General features: G+C 35.0%; 1 protein-coding gene across 2 annotated transcripts in view; it reads right to left on the bottom strand.

Moving 5' to 3' along the window:
* Positions 1-1,760: 1,760 nt before the first annotated feature.
* The window catches only part of NRK (Nik related kinase), a 143,441-nt gene continuing 122,720 nt past the window's right edge, over positions 1,761-22,481 (bottom strand). For both annotated transcript variants that reach the window (XM_057537526.1, XM_057537527.1), the window contains exons 22-28: positions 20,311-20,454; positions 18,248-18,406; positions 14,570-14,670; positions 12,350-12,499; positions 9,418-9,553; positions 6,568-6,707; positions 1,761-4,848 (exon numbers count right to left, since the gene is read on the bottom strand). In XM_057537526.1, the coding sequence (XP_057393509.1) occupies positions 4,753-4,848; positions 6,568-6,707; positions 9,418-9,553; positions 12,350-12,499; positions 14,570-14,670; positions 18,248-18,406; positions 20,311-20,454 (926 nt within the window). In that variant the 3' untranslated portion in view covers positions 1,761-4,752. The remainder of the gene's footprint in view (positions 4,849-6,567; positions 6,708-9,417; positions 9,554-12,349; positions 12,500-14,569; positions 14,671-18,247; positions 18,407-20,310; positions 20,455-22,481) is intronic.

Raw genomic sequence — 22,481 nt, 5'->3', positions numbered from 1 at the left:
GCACTAAGGACAATCAAATCAAAAAAGACTCAGTTTCCCCTTTAAACTCATGTTTTTATTGGGTCTTTGCTGTATAAGCACCAAATGAGGCACTTTGACGTATGGGATGGCAACATTGTAAGAAAAAGTTAATCCCGAACCTGATTTTGTATTTCTCTACAAAGTAGGCTGTGCACTAGCTGCTGAAAATATAAATCCATATAGAATCAATTTTTTTTTTTTTTAATTTATGGCTGTGTTGGGTCTTCGTTTCTGTGTGAGGGCTCTCTCCAGTTGCGGCAAGTGGGGGCCATTCTTCATCGCGGTGCACGGGCCTCTCGCCATCGCGGCCTCTCTTGTTGCGGAGTACAGGCTCCAGACGCGCAGGCTCAGCAGTTGTGGCTCACGGGCCCAGTCGCTCCGCGGCATGTGGGATCTTCCCAGACCAGGGCGCGAACCCGTGTCCCCTGCATTGGCAGGCAGATTCTCAACCACTGCGCCACCAGGGAAGCCCTAGAATCAATTTTATTCCCTTAGGAACTATTCTTCTTTAATCAGTTGACATGGTTGTAAACAATATAAAATGTAATATTGACAATGTTTTTTGAAACATGTTGGCCGTTATTACATTAGCTGTCTATTAAAGAGCAGGCACACTCACCCTGACTATCCTTAGGTGAGGGTTAAAGGACCTATTAAGGAAAACGTGTTATTATACTGGAAAAAGATTGTTAATAGACTTGCAGTGTTGGAGTCTGTAAAGCCACTGCTCCCTTTGAGAATGATAAAGTTACCAATAGCGATTTCTACTCATGACCTACACTATCCCATCCTTTGGTAAAGGATCCCCAGGATAATGCCATCTTTCAGCCTTGGGGCATCACCCTGCCCATTCTAATTCCAATCTGTGATGATATTTTCATTCCTTGGCTCATAACACTGTCCCTTAAAGTAGTTGAAGTCGGTGGGTCCTATGTATCAAGCCGAATGAGTCAATTTGATCATAATGAAGTATTTTGAATTTAGCCTCTAAAAGCCTGAGCAAGCATGTCATGTCCAGCTAACCCAACTCCTGAATGTCTGGCCATACTTGACAAATTAGGACCACACCAATTGGCTCTAAGAGGAAAGTCTGATGAACATCTCTCCAGAATGTTCTGAGACAATAGGATCTTCATGGGACCAGTCCTCTAACGCTTTTGTGACCTGCTGAGAGAAGTGCTATTCCTCTCCTGACCCTAACTGAAGAACTTGGCTTCCTTGACAATCTTCCATGTTTATCTTCCATTTTCCACCATCACTCTGCACTAAACCCTTTCTTGAATGTTAATAAACTATAAATCTTTACTCCACTCTTTGGATAAAGTTTCTCCTCTTTTTTCTCCACTGGACTTCAGGACAGACACTGGGATGGGATGGGAAGGAAGTCAACATTAAAACTTGCTCGGGTTTTACCCATACCCTGTGAGTCTGTGTGCCTTTAAAGTTCCACACATTTAGAGGAAAACTAATCCCACCACTGTACCCAGAAAGATTTTACTTTCTAATTCCACCACTGTACACAGAAAGATTTTAGTCAGGTTAATATACCCCTCCTTGGCTAGAATTCCTAATGGAACAATAGGCAGAACCCGTAACACCTCCCAATCAGTGCATTATTATATACTTTAAAGAAATGAATATTCCTTGAATGAGTCTTAACTCTGAGGTATTAAACGAGTGTATTTCAAATAATGACATCAATCAATACATTTAAAAAATTTTTATTTTTAGAGGTTGAACAATGATTCATTGCAGACTTTCTGATGAAACAATTAGCAGTCTCAAAGATTATTTCAATAAATTTTAAAGTTAGAGCACAGATTGAATATAAATCGATTTAAATAGGCACAGTTTTGAAAAGAACTGAAGAGTACTTAAAAGATTCCATTGAATTCATGTGGCACTATTCCTAGTTTTATCGATAGTGTCTCAATTAAATGTCCTGGCAGAAAACACTTAGTGATTAATTTATCTAGAAACTGGTAGCACTGAAAATATTAAAATTTATGCATTCTAATGGTTTGCGTGTGTGTGCTTCTATGTACACATGTGTGATTTCTGCTTTGCCTATTTTACTATCTTAATGATTATCCTTTCTTACTGTTTCCTCTGAGGCTCTTACCTTACTTCAAGAGACCTAATCACACTGAACTTTTCTTGTCAGCCCTTTGCATACATCATTTTCTAGCTTTTGAACATTTTCAATAATTCCTTCTATTTTGGACAAGGGCTTTGGTGAAAGAACTAAAGTACACTAAAATAACACTGTACTCTGTCCCAATGCTACTCACAACTTGCCAGAACTTTCATGCTTCAACTCACAGGACTCAGGAATCTGGCTTTTCAGAAATCCCCCTCAATGCTTCTGTGGTGGGCCAGGGCTTCCAGGTACTGCTGCTACAAGGTGAGGTGTAGTTATAATTTTTTCTGTCACTGTGCACTGACTGTGAAATTTAATTGTCCCTTCACTTTCTTGTTTCGGCTGGCAAAGGATGTAAAAATTCCAGATGGATTAACATCTAAATTGGAAATATTCATTACCTACAAACCACTTGAAATATTTTCAGTCCTTCCTAAGTTGACTATCCAACATCTCAATCTCCTTTCTTAATATGTGCCAAGCTTCCTTTCCTCATTAGCACCTTATCATTTAACGCTCAATTACACATTTGCAATGTCTCTTGCTTGTTTACTTTGGGACACCTCTGTAGATGCAGTTCACTATTGTGTATGTTTATTAGAATAACAGCCACAGAGCACAATGGGAGTTGACTTCCTAAAATAGTTTACTGTCTTACTGTGTTAAAAATATGATTTTAAGATAAAACTTATTTTTGAACCTTAACTGAGTAAATATGAAGAAAAAATGAATTCTTAAAAGACTTGATTCTACACGCTACTTAAATGAGAAAATTTTCTGAAATTCAAACATAGCAAGCTCCATTTGCTCAGCGATGAGGTACTTGCACAAAGTTCCCCATGGCCTTTTTGGTGTACAAATTTATAATAATGAAGACTACTTCTAAGGAAATAATTTGACATAAAACTTTTTTTTCTCTTTAAACTACTGCATTTAAAAAGTCATTCGAGTTGTAAACACTCAAGGATAAGCCAGTTTTAAGATCACATTATTGTGTCACAGTAACAGAAATGTGAATCACATTTACCTTTAATTCATGGATTCAGGTTCTCCTAAATTCTCATTATTGAGCTACTACATTCTTGATATAAGTTGTTAGGAAAATCCAAATCATCATTCCTGGCGCCAAGGTGCCAAGAAATAACGTGCTATCTTGAAATCACACATAGTCTGCTTTTGTATTTTGGTTAACCAGGTAGTTTGAAAATTATTATCCCACTAGCACTGTCTTCAGATTTTAGAAGCAGAACTAGAGGAATTATAATGAGGTATACTTTGTGGTAGTTCTGTTGCTTCTCTACTGCTCCAGAACTAACCATGGTATTGAGGATGGATATGCAGAAATGATGCTTTTCACCAGGTAGCAATTACCATAGGTGACCAAACGCCACCTATCTATGGCGTCTATAACTTATTGGGGTGATGGACTAGAATGATTTTTTCACGACTATAAATTTGTAGACCTAGGTATTTGATGAAAGTTGTATTTTCTTTCAAAATCTTTTTTTAACCTATTACATTAAGTCCCTACATGTGGACTTATCACTTTTAGATTAATTTCTGATATTACAGAAATAGAAACATGAAAAACACAAGTATTAGCAGCCAAAACTTTTTGTTGTTACATTTTGTAATTTTTGTTTAATAACTGGAGTGAAATTTTTATATAGTTTAATCTGGAATCAGGAAAATATTTAATGCTGTCTGATGGTCACACTGTTGGCCAGATAAGAATTTTGATAAATCAACCAATCTGTCTTGGGGGATAGAATTTGACGCCTACTTTAAAGTATTAAAAAATACAACTTATTCTACAGTACATGTGTATAGGAGTTCAGTCCTGTATTCAGGCTTGCAAGTGTATTATTCGGTGGTTTTTAAAAACAGCTATTGCACATCTTTGGACTTTCTGAGGAAAATCAAGCATCCGAGGCTTTCTTCCTTTCTTCTTATCAGGAGAAAACCAGCTTAACATGGGGTGAAAAGAACACAACTGTTCTCTATCTGTGGGCTTAACTGTCATGGAGCAATGAGGAAATGGGTGGCCTTTTCCCCTTTATCACTGTAGTTTTCTCCAGGCATGCAGGTTGTTCAGCCTTAGTCTGGTTTATGCTTAGTCCTTATTATTTTCATTTCATAATCTAACCTTTGGTTCTTTATAGGACTTGGCAAATTTGCATATGGTTTGTTGCTATTTTTATTTTTTTCCAAAAAAAACCCCTCATTCAGGGCCAACTCTTTTGAAAGCTGTTTGGAATCTAACTTATTACAGGTTTCTTAACTCCATGTTGTAAAATCTGAATATAGATACTGTCCAAACTGTCCAAAGAATAATGTTTGAATTCACAGTAACAAAAGTTACAAGGTTTGTGCAAAAGATATTGTACACCATTGGAGTACATAGAGCTTGCTATAGTTAATTTTATATATAAAGCTGCATTTCTCATTAAAACTATTCTGTGCTACATTAAAAGTATCTGATTTAATTTTCCCTACCAGTAAAACTGAATGCTCATTTAATCTCAGAAATTTAAAATGCAAATTGCATATTTATGATGTTTGTAATTGTTATAATAAATCATTGGAACCTTTTAAACACCATAATTGCTTTGGAGCTCTTCAAGTTTTCCAAGGGTCATGAAGTAAACCCGGCTGTGGCGATTGCGCAGGATAGAGGTAAAGAACAGCTTTAAAAAGAGAGAAAGAGACACCATCAGTAAATATTTAATACATTGCACACTGATATTTCATAGATACAATTATAACTTCAATGTATCTGCACCAACCAATAAAATATTAAGCCACACTGTTTTTCAGAAAGGGATTTCCTCAGATTAAAGAATACGAATTTAAATTAGTATGGAGTCTAAATTACAATTAAAAAATAACATTTTACCATACTCTATAATTGTACTTCATATAGTTTAAATAAAATTAGATTTTTGTAGGTGGCATTCATCTGCTAAACTTCTTGATTGGTTTGGTTAACAATTCTCCTTTGCTATTTGTTTAAAATCTATTTTTATTCAAGTTGGCTTTCCTTTTTCTTTTAACATATGGAAAATATTACCTTATTTAGATGTTCACATTGTTGCTGGTGTTTAAGTGGCCACTGAAATTTTCTACTTGGTGCAAGCTTCTATTTCAGTGGAACAGACTGACATCAATAGACTGAGATTATGAGCTAAACCAATCAGCTTAGAGAGGAACATGTTGTGTAAATATGGTCTGTGCCATAAAGAAAATTAGGACAGTACAATAATATAAATAGCAAACAGAGGTATCCTTGTTAGGACTAAGGTTTTCAACACCCACAATGGATATACTTAGGAGGGTGTGTGATGTAATGATGATGATGATGACAATAACACTAGCTACCCTTGATTTAACACTTTTATGTGCCAGGCAATCTGTGAGATGCTTACTATATACATATTATTAATAATTTTCAGAATTGTTCCCAAAGTAGTTATTAATATTCCCATTTCTGAGATGAAAAAGCTAAGGTTCAGAAGGACTAGTCAAACTTCCAGGTTTTTACACGTAGTTAGGTGGCAAAGCTGGGACTGCATCCTAGATCTATCCAATCTCAATCACTGGTTCTTGCCATTATATCCCTTTATATTACAAAAAAGTACCTTTTCTTGATGCCCAGTGCTTTACCCTGTTTGTTCTGATATTAATTCAAATCCTTTGCAATTTCTTCCAAATGTGAATGTTTCCTGGTCTTATTGGAATTATTTCTTCACGCTATTATTTCTCATAACATGTTGGGACTGTAATGATGTCATGCAATTCATTTTTCCATCTAAACTATCTGAATTGGTTAAAATTGATCACATTACACAAATAATTGCCAAATCTTGATTTTATTTTTCTTTCCTGTGAAATGGACATAATAATGTCCACTTGTGAAGATTAACTATGATAGCTTCTAAAGTATTTAGCACAAACTCTACCATATAATTAGGTGTTCAGCAAACATAAGTAACTTTTTCCTTCTTCTGTTATTGGATTACATTGAAAACTATAAAAGGAAGATTTACTCAAGCATTCTTTTTCAAAATATCATATTAATAGGAACATGAAAAGAACTATGCATCAAAGATAATAATGGAATTTGTAAGAAATAAAATAAAGGCTAAGCTTTGCTTTGGACACAATTAAAATTTTTACATTTTTGAAAATGATTTCTTTTGAAATCAAATTTCATGATTTACCAAATCAATGTTTCTAATGCAAATTGCAAAATTATTTTTATTAATTTATTATATTATTAAGAGTATGCCAATTTGGGAAATATAGCATAAATATATTTATAGCCAGAAAGAAAAGGATATAAATTTCATTAGTTAATTTTCATCACTTGCTTTATTTTTGCTTTAACTGGGGGATGTAAACTATACCTTGTCACCTCGGGTACACAGAAATCTCAGTTTCTTAATTGACCTGCGCTTCAGTTCACTTTCCAGAACCCTTGACTGCAAAGAGCGGACTTCAATGGCTTTTTGGCCCCATCCTGTGGCTCGCTGTGAACACTCATAAGCTACAATAAAAATTTAAAAATCAGAAAAACATAATATCTTTCTGTCAGTGATAGAAAATTATAAACACAGTCAACATTTGATTATTAAGAGGGACATTATTACAGTTCGGGTAAATACATTCTTTTTTTCCTGCTTATAAGACTGTTGTTTGGCCACTATGCTGCTCAACAGTGGTGTTCAAACCAGCTATGTACTATCACCATTGTGACCAAGTATTCAACATTGTGAATAACTAGATCTCAGTTAAGTTTTGTATTCATATTCTCCAATACCACAGAAAAAGCTAAGGGTTAATCTTACCCTGTTTGTAGAAAGTCAAATCTAGCTACAGTGATTCTTTATTTTATAATCTAGTTGAGGTACAACATCCTGTAAGGGTTTGTACTTGTGCTTAAGTGACATACATGGAAACCTGACTAACTTTTCAAAATTAAAACTGCTAAAAAATGACTCGCTCAAATAATGACTTTAGCAACTCTAATGTAATTCAATTAACTACCATGTTATACATAGAACTAAAGCTAATTTGATACTGCTAAGCCTTATCTCTTGCTCAGGAAATTTTTATTAAGATTTAAACTATTGGACCCTGTTTTATATTACTCAGTGACAATAAAGACTATGACAATTGCTTTAAAGCAGAAAACCTAGTTATGTAAATAGCCATATAGTCAGCTGACACTGTAAGGTATTTTCTGACATGGGGAGCAGTATTTTTTCCGACAACTGCATACAGCAAAATTTTCTAAATTTAATGCACAATGTACTTGCTGAGCCCAAGTACACAGTTCACATGGCATTACATAATTTCTACCTTAATTCTAAAACACATTAATCAGCCACTTAACCTAGCTACTGAGCTAGCTTGTGTATGGGATGAAATCCAATGATTTAGTTTGGAATGCTTAATGATACTTGCTGTGATTGCTAAGTCTCTATATATTTGTTTGAAAATCCAAAGCAAAGATCTTATTAGTAAAAACATTCATTATATCTAAAGGAATGTAGATTGGGAAAATCTGGATCTAGGTTAGTTTTAAATAACAAAGCAGTTGTTTTTAGACAGAAAAAGAGAGTAATTGATTTCCTTAATATTAGTGTTATAATGCAATCTTTATATACTCTCAAAATACCCTTAATACACAGACCAAAATATCATGTTTTTATAGTGCTATAATTTATTTTACACATAGAGGGATGCTTTTCAATTTTAGTGACTTAAAATAGCTCTTTGTTTTAGGTCAGAAGTTGTCCTGCCTAAGGACAAGAACTGTACCAGATGACTTTTTAAGACCTCTTTGAGTTCTATCATTGTCTACATGTGGCATAAATATGGCATAAATATAGGGGTTCTGTTTCCCATTTGAACTGAATTTCCTTATTCCAATTTCTGATTAATATATTGATCACAACCACTGTAAAGGTTAGAACAAGATTCATTATTTCAGGGATTTTTTGCCCCAGATCTGTCAATTATATTGTAAGCGTTTACGTCTTGTCACAAAATGGTTTTAAACCCTCTGTGAGTTCTTACCTTTTGAAGAAATTGGAGGAGGTTTTCAGGATAATCCTTAACACTATGTATGCAAAAAGAAAGGATTCTGCAGATGCAATGCAAAGTGCCATCATCCCATAATGGAAAAAATGTCCATTAAAAAGAAGTTCTTTCAAACTGGTCTTTAAAGCCACATGTGGATCACATTTAGCCATTTTATAGGGATTTCAGAAGCTTCTGGCTTCTTTATTGATAAACTATTTTCTCTCTGTCTCTCTTGTCCTCCTTCCCTCCCTCCCTTCCTCCCCTTCCTTCCTTCTCTCTCTCCCTCTCTCCACCCCCCCTCCCTCCCTCACCCTCTCCTTGTCCTTCTCCCTCTCCCTCTCCTTCTCCTTTCTTTGCTTCATTAACCTTATCTTCCTTCCAGGAACATTTATCTTCAAGCAAATCATTCTACTCTCTCTCTAATATTTTTACTGTTCATATGCATTATTCTGTTCCCTATCTAGAATCACCTCTGTAGTCACCAAGACTCAGAGAAACACGAGTTTCAAGTTATTCAGATTGCCCAGATCAGCAGTCCTGCAATGGTCAGGAAGAAAAAAAAATGTCCTGGTCTAATAAAGATGAAAAGGCAGTTTTCTTTATGTTGCCATCTGAGTAGTACCTAATAGGCATTCCAGTCAGTCATATTTATCTCTTTTGTAAATGAAGTTTGATGAAATCTTAGTGACAACCAATATGTCACATATTCAGTTTGTATTTGATTCTTCACAGAAATATTACTTGCTGAACAGAACACTACTGACTGTATAAAATGGAAGTATTTTGCTCTTCTCTTATGACTATTGGGCAGTCTCCTAAGATAAAGGTAAACCCTAAAAATCAATGTGATGGAATGAAACAGTTTCAACATCTGTGTAAAAGCTGCAAGCAAAGGGATTTAAAATAAAATTACAGATTATTGTGGAAAAGAATTACTTTCCTATTTTAATTACATGATTATTGAAAATGAACAACTAAGACAGCCAAAATCAGTCTCTTTGTGGTAGCCTTGTGAATTCATTAAGCATAAGACAAACATACACATTACCTTACAAGGGAATAAGTATGCCATATCCCAAATTAACACTATATGCCTTGAGAAAAAGTGATACTTCAGGAAATAGAAGCTTTTCTGGGATCATCTGAAAGGAGAAAAATTTTATACATACCTACTGAAGATGGTATGTCTTTCCACACTTCAAGGATCTTCTTGAAGAGTTGTTCATTTGCTTCCATGGAAAGGGCTTCAGCATTGAAGGTGAGCATCATGCCAATTCCCAAGGAATCAGGTAAAATGATGATATTCTGTGGTATAATGATTTCCAGGGGCTGGAATTATGTTTCATAAGGATTTACATGTCCAACATTTTATCACTACTACTTTCATTGAAGCAGCTTAGTTGAGCAATAAAGACCAAAAAGGGGTTCAAAATGCAGGGAGGAGAGAAATTTCTATTTCAGTACTAAACAGCATGCTATCCAACACTTGAAAAGAGCCTTCCCTATGTCATAAATCTGTCACTGTTTAATATTCTCCTTTATATTTAGGAGAAAACTTTGTAAAAAACAGAGATATACTTCCAACACAGAGAAATTCGTTGAAATTTCATAAACTATTATGTATAATGATAGAAGAAACATTACTTGTTTGATTTCAGATTCATTTCAGCACACTAATGAATACTTTAGTAAGGAATGTGTGAACCAAGTAACAAATACAAAATCACTGCTTATCAACCAATTCATTCAAATCAGAAATAGAAAATTAACTTTAAAATAGCTTGAGTTTAAATATTTACAAGGGGCAGCTTTATAATATCCTTCACTGCTTGAAATGTATCCTCCCTTCACAAAAATGTAGAACTTCTTATCTAATTTATATAATCTTAAAATATCTTCAGAGATGTATTAGGTGACAGAAGATGAAACACCAAGACATATCTAAGAATTTCTAAATTTCATGATGCATAAAACAATGTGACAAAACTTGCCTAAACTACAGATATTGTCACATTAATCATATTTCCCTAAAAACCGAACAATTAATTCCTCTATCATTTTTCGAATTTAGCAAGTTAAAGGAAAAAATGTCAGAAACTATACTTGCCAAACCCAGCGTACTCAGGCCAAGTGCTTGAGGCCATGTCTCAGTCTCAGCAACAACAATTCTTAAAACTAAAATGGGGATCCAGAGGCGAAAAGCAATTTTAATGCGTTCCCTGGGCACTCTCATGAGCAGTTGAATCAGAAAAGAGATGAAGGAAGAGAGAAAAAGAAATTCAAGAAAAAAGATTGTCTCAAAAAATTTGTTTAGAATAGATCTGGGCTGTTGTAAATCCAGAAAGCCTCAAAGGTAATTCTCTTGCTTCTCAGATGATTCCTGAAGTAACCAGATATTCTGTAGCTTTACAGCTTTTGTAATCTAGCACTTTTGGAAAAGTATTATTTTTAGTACATTCTGTTTCAGAAGACACTCTCTCTTCCCTTATATTAGAGTCCTTTCTCTTTTAATGGGTCAAGACACTAGGGCATTTAGCTAAAAATTCTATTTTTTAATACACTTAAGGTATCCTAATTAGGCCAGAAAATGATTTTTTAAAAACCTCATCTTCTCTCATTCTTGTTTCCATAATAATTAACTGATCATTTCAAAAGAAAATAATTCTTCTTGCTTAGTAGTCAAGTGGAACACAGAATTCAATCTTCCTAAATGACTTTTCAAATAAGTATAAACTTGGACCAATACTGTGGTGTTCAATAAGGCACTACCTTCAAAATAAAGGCTATCTGACATGACATAAAAAATAAGATGCAGGAAGTGATGGAAGACACTCCAAGTGAAAAGTACTATAATATTTACACTAAAATTAACCTGAACTCATTTAAATGGCTTTGGCTGGGCTTGGTTCAGTATTTTGTGCCTTATAAACAGTGATTTCTATATAGTCATAGGTGACAACAGAATGATCAGCTAATTAGATTGTTAAATATGACCAAAACTTGAAAAAAAGTCTCCACTAATGATCTGACAATTGCTCCATGTAATCTGTCAGAGATATATAGATAATTCTGAAAGCTGTGCAAAATATCACATTAGTACAGTGGCTTAGCAGTACATAAAAGTTTTCTCCTGGAATTTTGTATAATGCTAAACTGCTAAAACTTTAGTGATTGACAAAATGGGGAATTCAAAAAGGGTGAAGCAGAGATTTGTCGGTTCAGCCCTTCCTTTTTAATATAATTTTCAATAGGACAAATATCATTTCTACCTTCAAATTTGAGATATAGGAGCATTATATTATGTATGGTACATGTGTGTGAGGGGTATTATGTTTAAGCTCTTTAGACAAATGACGTGTATAGTATTTTTACAACTATCCATATTTTAGATGCTGTGCCATATTTTCATATTTATGATTACTTAAGAGTTAAGAGTTGATGTGCATTAGCTTTTAAAATGCTGAATCCTTTGATCAGAAATTCTAAGTATAACTTATATTGTAAGAGAATACTTTACGATAACTTGCTATATATCACAGTTAAAGTACTACAATCTGGATAAAGAAAGGACATACACATAATAATGCTGTAATACTGGTGTAATTTAAAAAAAATCTGTTAATGCATTATGAGGTACAGAAGACTAAAGCAAGGGTTGCAAACTCATATGGCTACGAGGGCCAGTTATTATAAATACCTAATGGTGGATGGATAGAGAATGTATAGCGTATGTTCCATCTAAAAGTGGGCAGGCACAAATTGGTTCCAGTTGATTATGGCCAGATAGTAATGTTGGCCTGATATTGTCAGATGGTTGGTTTTTCAATAGAAATCCAGATTTTAAGTGTAAACGATATTCACTTAAAAACAAACAAAAATCACTGTTGCAGACAAAATCTATCTGCGGAACAGACTTAGCTGTCTGGACTAAGAAACCATCAGTGATTTTTGTTTACCCGTTACTACTTTCTGGCACTTTATACTTACCTTTTACGTCTCAGTTCTAATATAGATATTGATACTCATATTTTTAAACCTTTAAGAGTTTTGACAGTTGGAAATACTCAAATTGTGTTATACGGTAATTTCTAGGGATCTTACGTTATTTGGCAGGGTCACATCAGACATAACCTCAGATTCTGCATCAATGATGTGATATCCATCTGCTGAGCTGAAGAAAATCTTTAGTCTTTTTTCAGAACCAATAGCCAGGTCAACTGTCACTGGCTTATGACCAAGTGTTGGAAACACCTGTAGATATAAAACCAAATATGGCCAAAAGGCCAAAAATGACACTCTGTCTAAGGCGAAAATTCCCCTGCCCTTTTGTTTAACAGGTTTATAAAACCCAGAATGATTTTTAAAATTACATAATATATTTAGAGACCTATGTATTATAACTTTTCTTAGGTCTGTTATTACAATAAGAATGATTATATTCAGGTTCTAAATATTGAGTTTTCCTTCGAAGGCCAAATCTCCAAAAATCATAAGAGCCTTGTATGGCCCTGTACTCTGTTTGCTGTCTTTAAATTCCTTGCCTTGAGCTTCAGCAAATGAAGGAGCTCATCTGGTCTCTTAAACCGGTTTGCTGGATCAGCTGCCTGTATTTTTGCCAGTATTCGTATATAGGCTTCATAGGACATGTAGTCTCCTTCGGAGTCTGCTGATTGATCAATGCACACTTGGTAGGGAATGAGAAAGGCCAGACATGTTAACCTACCATAGACTGGTGTACTCTAGGCTCTTATGGTTCCTAGTCCAAGGAAACAAAAAGCCAAACAGGATTCATTGCCAAGTTCAGGTCACAGTAGAGGACTGGGCATCACAGGTTTCACCACACTGTAGTCATGAGGTGGGATTCAAGAACTAGAGTGAGGACTTGGACCAGGAACTGTGTATCAGGCTACACAGACTGTTGGTACTTACCTTCTTTGCTCTCCAGCTCCATACCAGGCAGCTCTGACCAATCAGCAGATACCCAAGAACAAACCCATATCCAAATACTGACAGCTGACCCAAGGCCCAATTTAGGGAGATCAGATCAGGGATGTGATTTGTGTCAGGACAGACCCAGACTATCTATATAGTAGTCTGTGCTATTTATAAACGAACATATTTATTGTGCAAATAGACATTGAGGAGCAGTCATAAGTATTAACCCATCTTTATTGTATACATGTGATGTTTTGGTCTATAAAATATACCATGTAATCAGATCCTGACCTAAGATACAATAGTATTTCATGAACATGTTGTTGGGGTCTATCATGATGTGTCCCTATCAGTGCTTTGTAAAAACTTGTCCAGGGACCAACCAGTTCAAAATCTCCTGGGATGTTTGCTAAAAATATAGATTCCCAGGCTCCACTTCAGACCTACTAATTTGGCCTGGAGTTGGGTCTGAGATCTAAACTTTTAACAAATGCTCCAGATGATTCTTATGTATATCCCAGATTAGGGGCTACTGGACTCTATGTAATATTGCCAGTTCCTTAATCAGTCCTTATTACTATAGAATAAATACAAAATAATCTTATTTATGTTGAATTCTGGAGCATTATAAAAAGATAATGAAGATAAAAATAGTCCTCAGTTTATGAGATGTGATTAAAAATCATCAGCAACTTAATTGTTTGGGGCACTAAATGGTTACCTTAAGAGGCTGATCCATAGAAGTTCAATTAAACCATAATAAGGGTGGAAATAGTACTCATAATCCAAATAAGCCTAACCACCATTCCTTATAATAGTTCTAGAGAAAAATGTGTTTAGAGATCCAGCTTGGAAGGAATATAGAGCCATCCTTTCCTCCCCACCCCCATCTACTGTAGCCCTGGTAATTAGAGCAAAGGCTTTCTCTTCCTTCATTCCTCTTCCAGGTTCATTCCTCTACCATTCCTCTACAATGGTAGAGGTTTTCCCCTTTACCATTGTCACACCTTTCCTTACCTTCCCTCTGCTCTCCACCCCCCACTAAGAGAGAACAGGGACTTTCTCAGCTTCAAGTCATTGGGGTGGCACCCAAAGCTTGTGTTTGTGGCTTTAGAAGAGAAGGTCTTCATGTTGACTACAGGAATTGGGAGTGAGGAGCTGGTGGGGAGGTCCTTTAAGGGGAGGGGTCAGGGATTTCCCTCACACTCTCCCTTGGTGTGGTGCCTGTGAATTATCTAAAAAAGGGTTAAATGATAATTATTGACATGGTATATTTAAATTACATTAATTGTAGAAGAATGGTATATATTTCTGCTACTCTATTCCAAATACTGTCCTGTTTACAATTTCTCAAAAGAAAAACCAAAGGAAAAGGAGACCACTCACTTTAATGGCAGTGCTTTCATCAAAGGACTTTGGTGCCCATGCATACAGGTGAATTGATGATTTCAAAGCAATTGCAATATATGTTGTTTCTTCATGTTGCACTACAATGATAAAATACAAAGAAGTAACGATGCCACAGAGTTAACAAGAACACTCAAGTATTTGTGTTTGTTGTTGAAAATGTCATAATAACAATGTAAGACCATAGATCATTTATTTTAGAAAAGTTATTTGGTTACAATTTGATGCCCAAAAGAAGATGACAAAAATACTGTATAGTTTTATGGAGTGTATGCATTAACCTTTAAGAACACTCTAAATTGTACACTGAAAACTACAGAACATTGCTGAAAGAAACTAAAGAAGACCTAAATAAATGGAAATACTTCCTCTGTTCATGGACGGGTAGACTTAACATTGTTAAGAGGTCAATACTATCCAAAGTGATCTACAGATTCATTGCAATCTCTATTAAAGTCCCAATGGCCCCCTATGCATAAATGGAAATGCTGATTAAAATTCACTTGGAATTGGAAGAGGCTCCAAATAGCCAAAACAATCTTGAAAATGAAAAACAAAGTTGGAGGACTCACAGCTTCCAATTTCTAAACTTACTACAAGCTACAGTAATCAAAAGAGTGTAGTACTGACCTAAGGACAGGCATATAGAGTATCAATGGAGTAGAATTGAAAGTCTACAGATAAAGCCATACATTTATGGTCAGTGGTGCCAGGACTATTCAATAGGGAAAGAATAATCTCTTCATCAAATGGTACTGCGACAACTGAATATCCAAGTACAAAAAAATGAATTGGACCTCTTACCTCAATCCATATACAAAAATTAACTTGAAATGGATCAAAGACCTAAATGTAAGAGCTAAAACTATGAAATTCTTAGAAGTAAATATAGGAATAAACCTTCATGGCAATAGATTCTTATATTTGACACCAAAAGCATAAGCGACAAAAGAAAGAAACAGATAATTTGGGTTTCATTAAAATTAATACTTCTATATATCAAAGGACACTATCAAGAAAGTGAACAAAGTATGGAACGGGAATAAATATCTGCAAATCATATATCTGATAAAGGTCTAATGTCCAGAATATATAAAGAATACTTACAACTCTACAACAAAAAGATAAATAAGCCAAGGAAGATATGCAAATGGTCAATAAACACTTGAAAAGATGCTCAACAACATTATTCATCAGGGAAGTGCAAATCAAAACTATAATGTGATGCCATGTTACACCCACTTGGATGGCTAGGATCAAAAGACTGACATTTACAGGTGTTGGTAAGAATGAAGAGAAAAATGGAGCTTTCATACTTATGGCAATGTAAAACAGTTCTGTCAGTCACTTTTAAAAATATTCTGGCAGTACTCTCTAAGAGAAAAGAAAATATTCACTCCAATGTACAAAGACATGTATGAAAATGTTCATAGCAGAATTATTCCTAATAGCCAAAAAGTGGAAAAAGTGCAAACGTATAAAACAATGGATGTATAAAAAACTGAATAAACAAAAGGTGATATATCTATACAATGCAATACTATTCAGCAATAAAAAGGAATACTGATACATGTTGAACAGGTTACAGCATGGATGAACCTTGAAAACATTATGCTAAGTGACAGAAGCTTGTCACAAAAGACCACATACTGTATAATTCCATTTAAATAAATCGTGGAGAAAAGACAAATCCACAGCAAAGAAAGTAGATCAGTAGCTACTTAGGACTATGAGGGGAATAAGGTAAGAGGAATAAAATATGGAGTGACTGCTAATGGCCATGAGGTTTCTTTTTGGAATGATGAAAATTAGATCATGGTGATGGTTACACAACTCTATAAACATACCCTAAACCCTTTAATTGTACACTTTAATGGGGTGTATTTTATGATATGTAAATTATTTCAATAGAGCTTTTTTTTTACTAAAAAAGAGAAAAATATATAAAAAGTATATGCTTGCTCTTGGCTAGACCTTCTGGCTCTCATGAAATATGTTGTCCTACTTCTAGATTTATATTTGCGCTAAAGCCCCGCTTCTTTGGCAGAGACACTGCTTCTGTATTCGCTAGCCAGACTTCATCTGAGACTAATATATACGAATTCTCTCTCTCCTCTCCCCTCCCCTCCTCTCTCCTTCTCTCTTTCTCATTCTGTGTCTCTGTCTCCCTGAGTCTAGCTTTGCTTTCTTTTTCTTTAAACTGTTCAGAAGTAGGTCAAAGAAGCATGATTAATAAATCCCCAAGAAGCAAAGGAATTCTTTGTTAAGCAAATAGTTCCAATAATTTTAATATACGACGGTAACTGATGTCGGTCCATTATTTTGTTGACCTTGGAAGGCTATGAAAATACCATGCAAGTATGGTTATGTTGTTGTCCTCCTATGTAAAGGTGCTACTGTTCCACCTGTCAGTAGGACAAATGTTATTGGTTGTTATGAGAGCTGGGATGGGTTGGAATGCGGTCAGCCAGGAAAACTAGACTAAACTAGTCCATCTGTTTACCAAAAGCACAGATTTGCAAGATGACTATCTTTGTAAACTCTCTCTTATTGAACTAAAAACTCGATAAGTTAGTAAGAGGCAGTTCTGCTATATAAACTTTTGGGTTAACATCTGGGAATATCTTTCACCTCTGGCTACCACATTTATGTAATATGATTTGGAGGAAATTAGTGATACATAAAACTAGAAGAAAGTAGTATATTTATTTGATGCCTAAGTTGTCTAGGTGCTCATTCCTACCTTTATTGGTGTTTGTGTACATATGTACACACATATGGAAACCTATCCTCGGAAAGGCTCTTTGCATGCAGAACAGAAACAGTCAGTCAGTACAGAAATATCCTGCCTCAACTCATATTATGTGATTCCAGCTATCTCTTACCTATGCCACTAGTTCTGCCTCACAGGCAATTAGTAAAGAGGAAAGAAGAAAACAAAGGCTGAGAGTAGAGGGGATTTGCTTCAGAAACAGAAAGAATTGGATAACATTACTTCCAAGTTGTTGACAGATTAGAGCAGGACTCTAAGACCTTGGATTTATTACTCCATTTCACAGTGGATGGTTGTGAAGAGACAGGGGATATGAAAACACAGTAATCAGACAGGAAATATTTAGTAATTATACTCATGAGTATCGACAGTGGGAATGAGAGCCAGCAGACAACTGATGAATTTTCTTTTTGACTCATGGTAAAGTTTCCTGGTCAGTATTAAGAGGGATTTTTCTGATTTTGAAAAAAAGGAATTATTATGTGATCCTATTTTATTGCTGTTCCAAGGAAAGATAATGTCATATAAATCTCCTTGTAGGTTATTGAAGATACATCAACACCATTTATATAATTGAAGTTAGATAGAAGCAGGAAGAAATATCAGTTAATATGAACTAATTAGAGTGACTGGGAAGGGAAGAAAGGTGAGAAAGTGAACCAAACTTAACTCCAATAGTTATTGCAGTCAATCTATTTTTCCTCAATAACAGCCATGATTGTGACATAAAAGACCTGAAAGGTTTCTCAGTGAAATTCACTCATTTTTGTATTTGAAGTTGCAAATTCTTTTCTTTCTCTACTTTGCCTTTCACAATAATGTTCTTCACCAAACGAAGGGAAGCAAAATTTATATAGCTATAGTAAACATGAAATGCGACTTACAGACACTGAAGTGTTCACAGCCTGTCAACTTATCAATAGCTTTGCAGGCTTCCTCTGTCTTGAGCATTTCCTCTTGTCTTCTTTTACTTTCTGGATCATCATTCAAAATCTTGTTTCTCAGCCAGGTCAAATGATATACCCGAAGTCTGTTCTTATGGCCTGATAGATAAGAAAAGATACAATGTTCCAATTCAGTCTATTTTTTTTATATATTAGAAGAACATAAAAGGTAAAACTATTTTTGTCTTTTTAATCAAATGTTTTCATTAAAGTAAAAAAGCACTTTTAAAAATCTATGCTGCATCAGAGTCTTCCCTTTAGAGTTTGGAAATATGATAGCAAAGTCTCTCTTAGTCTCTCACTTCCAAGAGATAGCTGAAGTGTCTACCAGCTACCTATGTAGAAGTAAATGTAAAATACTTCTTTGGGACAGGTTAAGACTGCCACTGTGCAGGCAACAGAATCACCATCCATTCATTTGTACCTTAGCTTCTTATCTAAGTCATGACCTTTCTGGGATTCAGAGACCCAGAAGCTATCTCTGGTAGTGTGTATATATGAGAAGGGTGTCTTATGTATTGCTTGTTAGGCATTCTGGGCCAGTGAGATGGGTACTTGTACTCTTTCATTCCAGTATACTTATGAAGTAACTGAACAGTTTCATTATTTTTTCTCAGCCCAATCTATCTTTAATGTTAATTTTCTAACCGTAAGTCCCATCAAATTCCTACAATTCCTTCAGAAAAACAAGCCATTAAAATTACACATTTCTTTTCATATATAGTGACTTTACATTCATTTTTAGGGTTTATGACTGTAAGATTTCTGGGCCCAACAATAAGATTCTCATTTATGTAATTAATCTTAAATATATTTTTACACAACATTTTTGAGCAGTGTTAGAATTCAAGCATCTATATCTATTGCCATTCTATTCTCAAATGGTAAAATAAAATTGAACTCCAAACTATTAGATATCTTTCTATACTGATGTTCTCAGTACTATTTGATGCAAAAATAATCCACATTTAAGAGAAACTTAAGAATTAAAAAGAGAACATTTGGGTTAGAGAAAGCTGGATAAAAAGTAAAGAAATCTGTTATCCAGATGTGCAGTCTGTAAGCCACCCAGATGTTTTCAAAAACTAAATGTTGCTTCTGTGTGCCTCAAGCAACTATAAATGAATGACCAAAAAATCATGACACTTTAGTATATCTGTAGAGGATTTCTCTAACCAAAACTTAAAGCAAAGTTAATCATATTTAGGACTATACATAATCATTAATTAATGTGCAATATCGTTATTAGGTACAGACAGGAAGTATATAAACACATAAAATTACTGTGATTAGCATAATTTTATTCTACAGTCAAACCATTTAAAAAATCTTTCCTAATCTTTCAACAGTCATTTTTTTGCCTAAAGTCAGCATTAATGTTAGTGCTTTCCTGATACCAAGTACTGTTTAGTAATCACAATAATTATTAACATCCATATACTTGTTCTCTCATATGTCAAGGTTCAGGATCTGACTGACCAAAACTAAGAAGTTCAACTACTATGTGGGAAGAATGGAGAGATCTTAGGGGATCCATTCTTGTTACTAGTCCTATCTGTAGGCCCTTATTATACGGCTGTGGCAGACAACAGAGTCTCATTTTTATCCAATTATTGTCCTTTTTGTTCTTTGTTGCTTCTAACACAAGAAAGGTATATAGTGGAGGTTAGTGTGGTCGTGTGTGCATGGGTGGGTGAAGCTGTGAGTTGTGAAGATGTAGGTGGCTCCTCAGAAAAGACGTGAAAGGATGCAAATGGCATGGTTTTTCTTGTCACTGACCTAGGACAGGTACATTACAATCAAATATCCAGACACCAAAGGAGAGTCAGAAGTTTAAATTGTAAATAGGTAAGAAAATACAAGTAGGAAAGCCTGGTGTCCCAATTAAAGTTTATATTTAAAGTGCTTTCCTATGAATACTTTCACTTGAGAAAGTCTTTAGCCCAGTTTGCAACCTAATTTATCTGCATAATTACTCAGTTAATTTTAGTTCTTAAACAAACCGGAGATGGTAATCAGCAAATTGAGTGGCTCTACAACTTGAATTTGACGGAATGGTCTTCGCTTTATAAGTTTAGTAATGTCTGCCTTTCCGCTTCTGTCCATCAGATACAGATTTGATCGAGTTCCCAACAGCAAATTCACTCCTGTTCGTATATAAAAAGAAAAGTGCTATATTAGCTCAGATTACATTTTTATAATTGAATTTATACTAGTATTTTTGCTACTCCAGTGTGCTGATCTATGTAAAGGTGACGTTTATCATCTTAGGCTAATGTTAACTTCATTCTGTGTAAAAATGAACTCTCTGCCAACAGAACAAATTTATTTTCATTAAAATATTGAAGATAATACCCTCTGGCAATATTCTACTGGCTGGTGTCTTGTTTGCCATCACACAAATAGAACTTTATGTATATCTCAGCACCTTTTAGTAGTGTCCCAAACTTTATAAAAATCAATCAACCTTTTTGAAAGTTACCATTAAATATAAAAGACGCCTAGTATATATCAAGTCTTCAATTCAGTTGATTTCTCATTGCTAACTGTAACATGGTTTTAATGCTTTTAGAATAATTGCATGTAAATTGTTTTTAAATTGAGTGATTCTGTGTTCACACATATATTAAAAAAACTTATATTGCTAAATGCCTATAAAATTAGTTTCTACTTTCATGTATTTACACTCCTACACTCTGTTATTTGTGTGCTGGCTCTATTCATTCTAATAGAAGCACTGTTTATAGACTGAATGAAAAGACTAAAATAGATTGAAGTAAAGTTAGAATATACTTCAAATGGGGGTCAGGATCAAGATGGTGGAGTAGAAAGACCCTGAACACACCTCTTTCTATGGGCATACAAAAATTACAACTATTTACAGAGCAACTGTCTATCAGAATGACCTGAAGACTAGCAGAAAAGATTTTCCACAACTAAAGACATAAAGAAGGAGCCATAACAATATGGAAAGGAGTGGCAGAGATGTGGTTTAGTAAAGACCCACACCCCAGGGTCGATGAGTCATAAACAAAAGGGATATCATAACCACAGAGGTTCTCCTCAAGGAGCAAGGGGTCTGAAACCCACATTGGGTTCCCCAGCCTGGGGGTCTGGCACTGGGAAGATGAGTTCCTAGAACACCTGCCTTTGAAAATCAAGTGGGGCTTATGTTCAGGAGAGCTGGAGGGCTATAGGAAAAGGAAATTTCATTCTTACAGAGCATGCACAAAATCTCACATGCTCCAAGTGGCATGACGCAGGGCAGATGCAGTAGTGTGAAAGATGCCTGGGTCAGAACCACTTGTTGTTCTTAGAGGATCCCCCTGGAGAGGCATGAGGCAGCTGGGACCCCCCTGAGGACTGAGACACTGGCAGCAGCCATTTTGGGGATCTCGGTCTACCACATTGACACATATTATAATCTTTTATTTTTCAAAATATAAAATGACAAATGATAAAAATGAGTTACTAGACATTAAGTTCATCTCTGGGTAGTTTCCTGACTGAAATGATAATGAAGTAAACTTTGCTTTCTTGTTATCTGATGCATTATATTAGTAGAACTTTGAGGATGGCTTATTTTTTCCCAAGTTGTTTAATCCACATAACTATAATGTTTGCTACACTGCTCTATTTTTAATTTAAAATTCTGTCTCCTGTTCAATCATACATTAAGCAAAGTCTATGAAACTGAAGGTAGGAGGTTGGCATTTATTTTGGATTTTTCCCTTCCTTGCATTCATTTATTCTGTTTAATTTATGATTCAGACCCGCTTGAGGTAAAATATTGTCTCAGCATTACCAATGTGGTTATAATTCTTCTGGAACAAAGGGTTGAAAAAGTCTATCAAAGTTAAGATATTACACAAGGAACTTTCTCTACAAATCCACAAGATATTTTAAAAACAAGAACCTGAAGAAATTTCTTATAATATCTCATTAGGTATTATATGTTGCATTCTGCCCAAATTAAAAATACTAAGCTTGAATTTTCAAATAATCATAACCTAGTCCGATTTTATATTTTAGCCAAGTTAATTCGGGCCGTAAAGAAAAACAGAATAAAAAGGATAGGGAGTAATTCAAACAGCAAGCTGCATTGAGTAAAAATAAATCAGCAAATAAATAAATAAGCAAGTTAACAACTGTGTGTGTGTGTATATGTATGTGT

This window comes from Balaenoptera acutorostrata, chromosome X, assembly GCF_949987535.1.
Source record: "Balaenoptera acutorostrata chromosome X, mBalAcu1.1, whole genome shotgun sequence".
Taxonomy (NCBI): Eukaryota; Metazoa; Chordata; class Mammalia; order Artiodactyla; family Balaenopteridae; genus Balaenoptera; species Balaenoptera acutorostrata.
The sequence above is the reverse complement of the archived record's forward strand: the minus strand, read 5'-3'. Positions and strand labels throughout refer to the sequence as shown.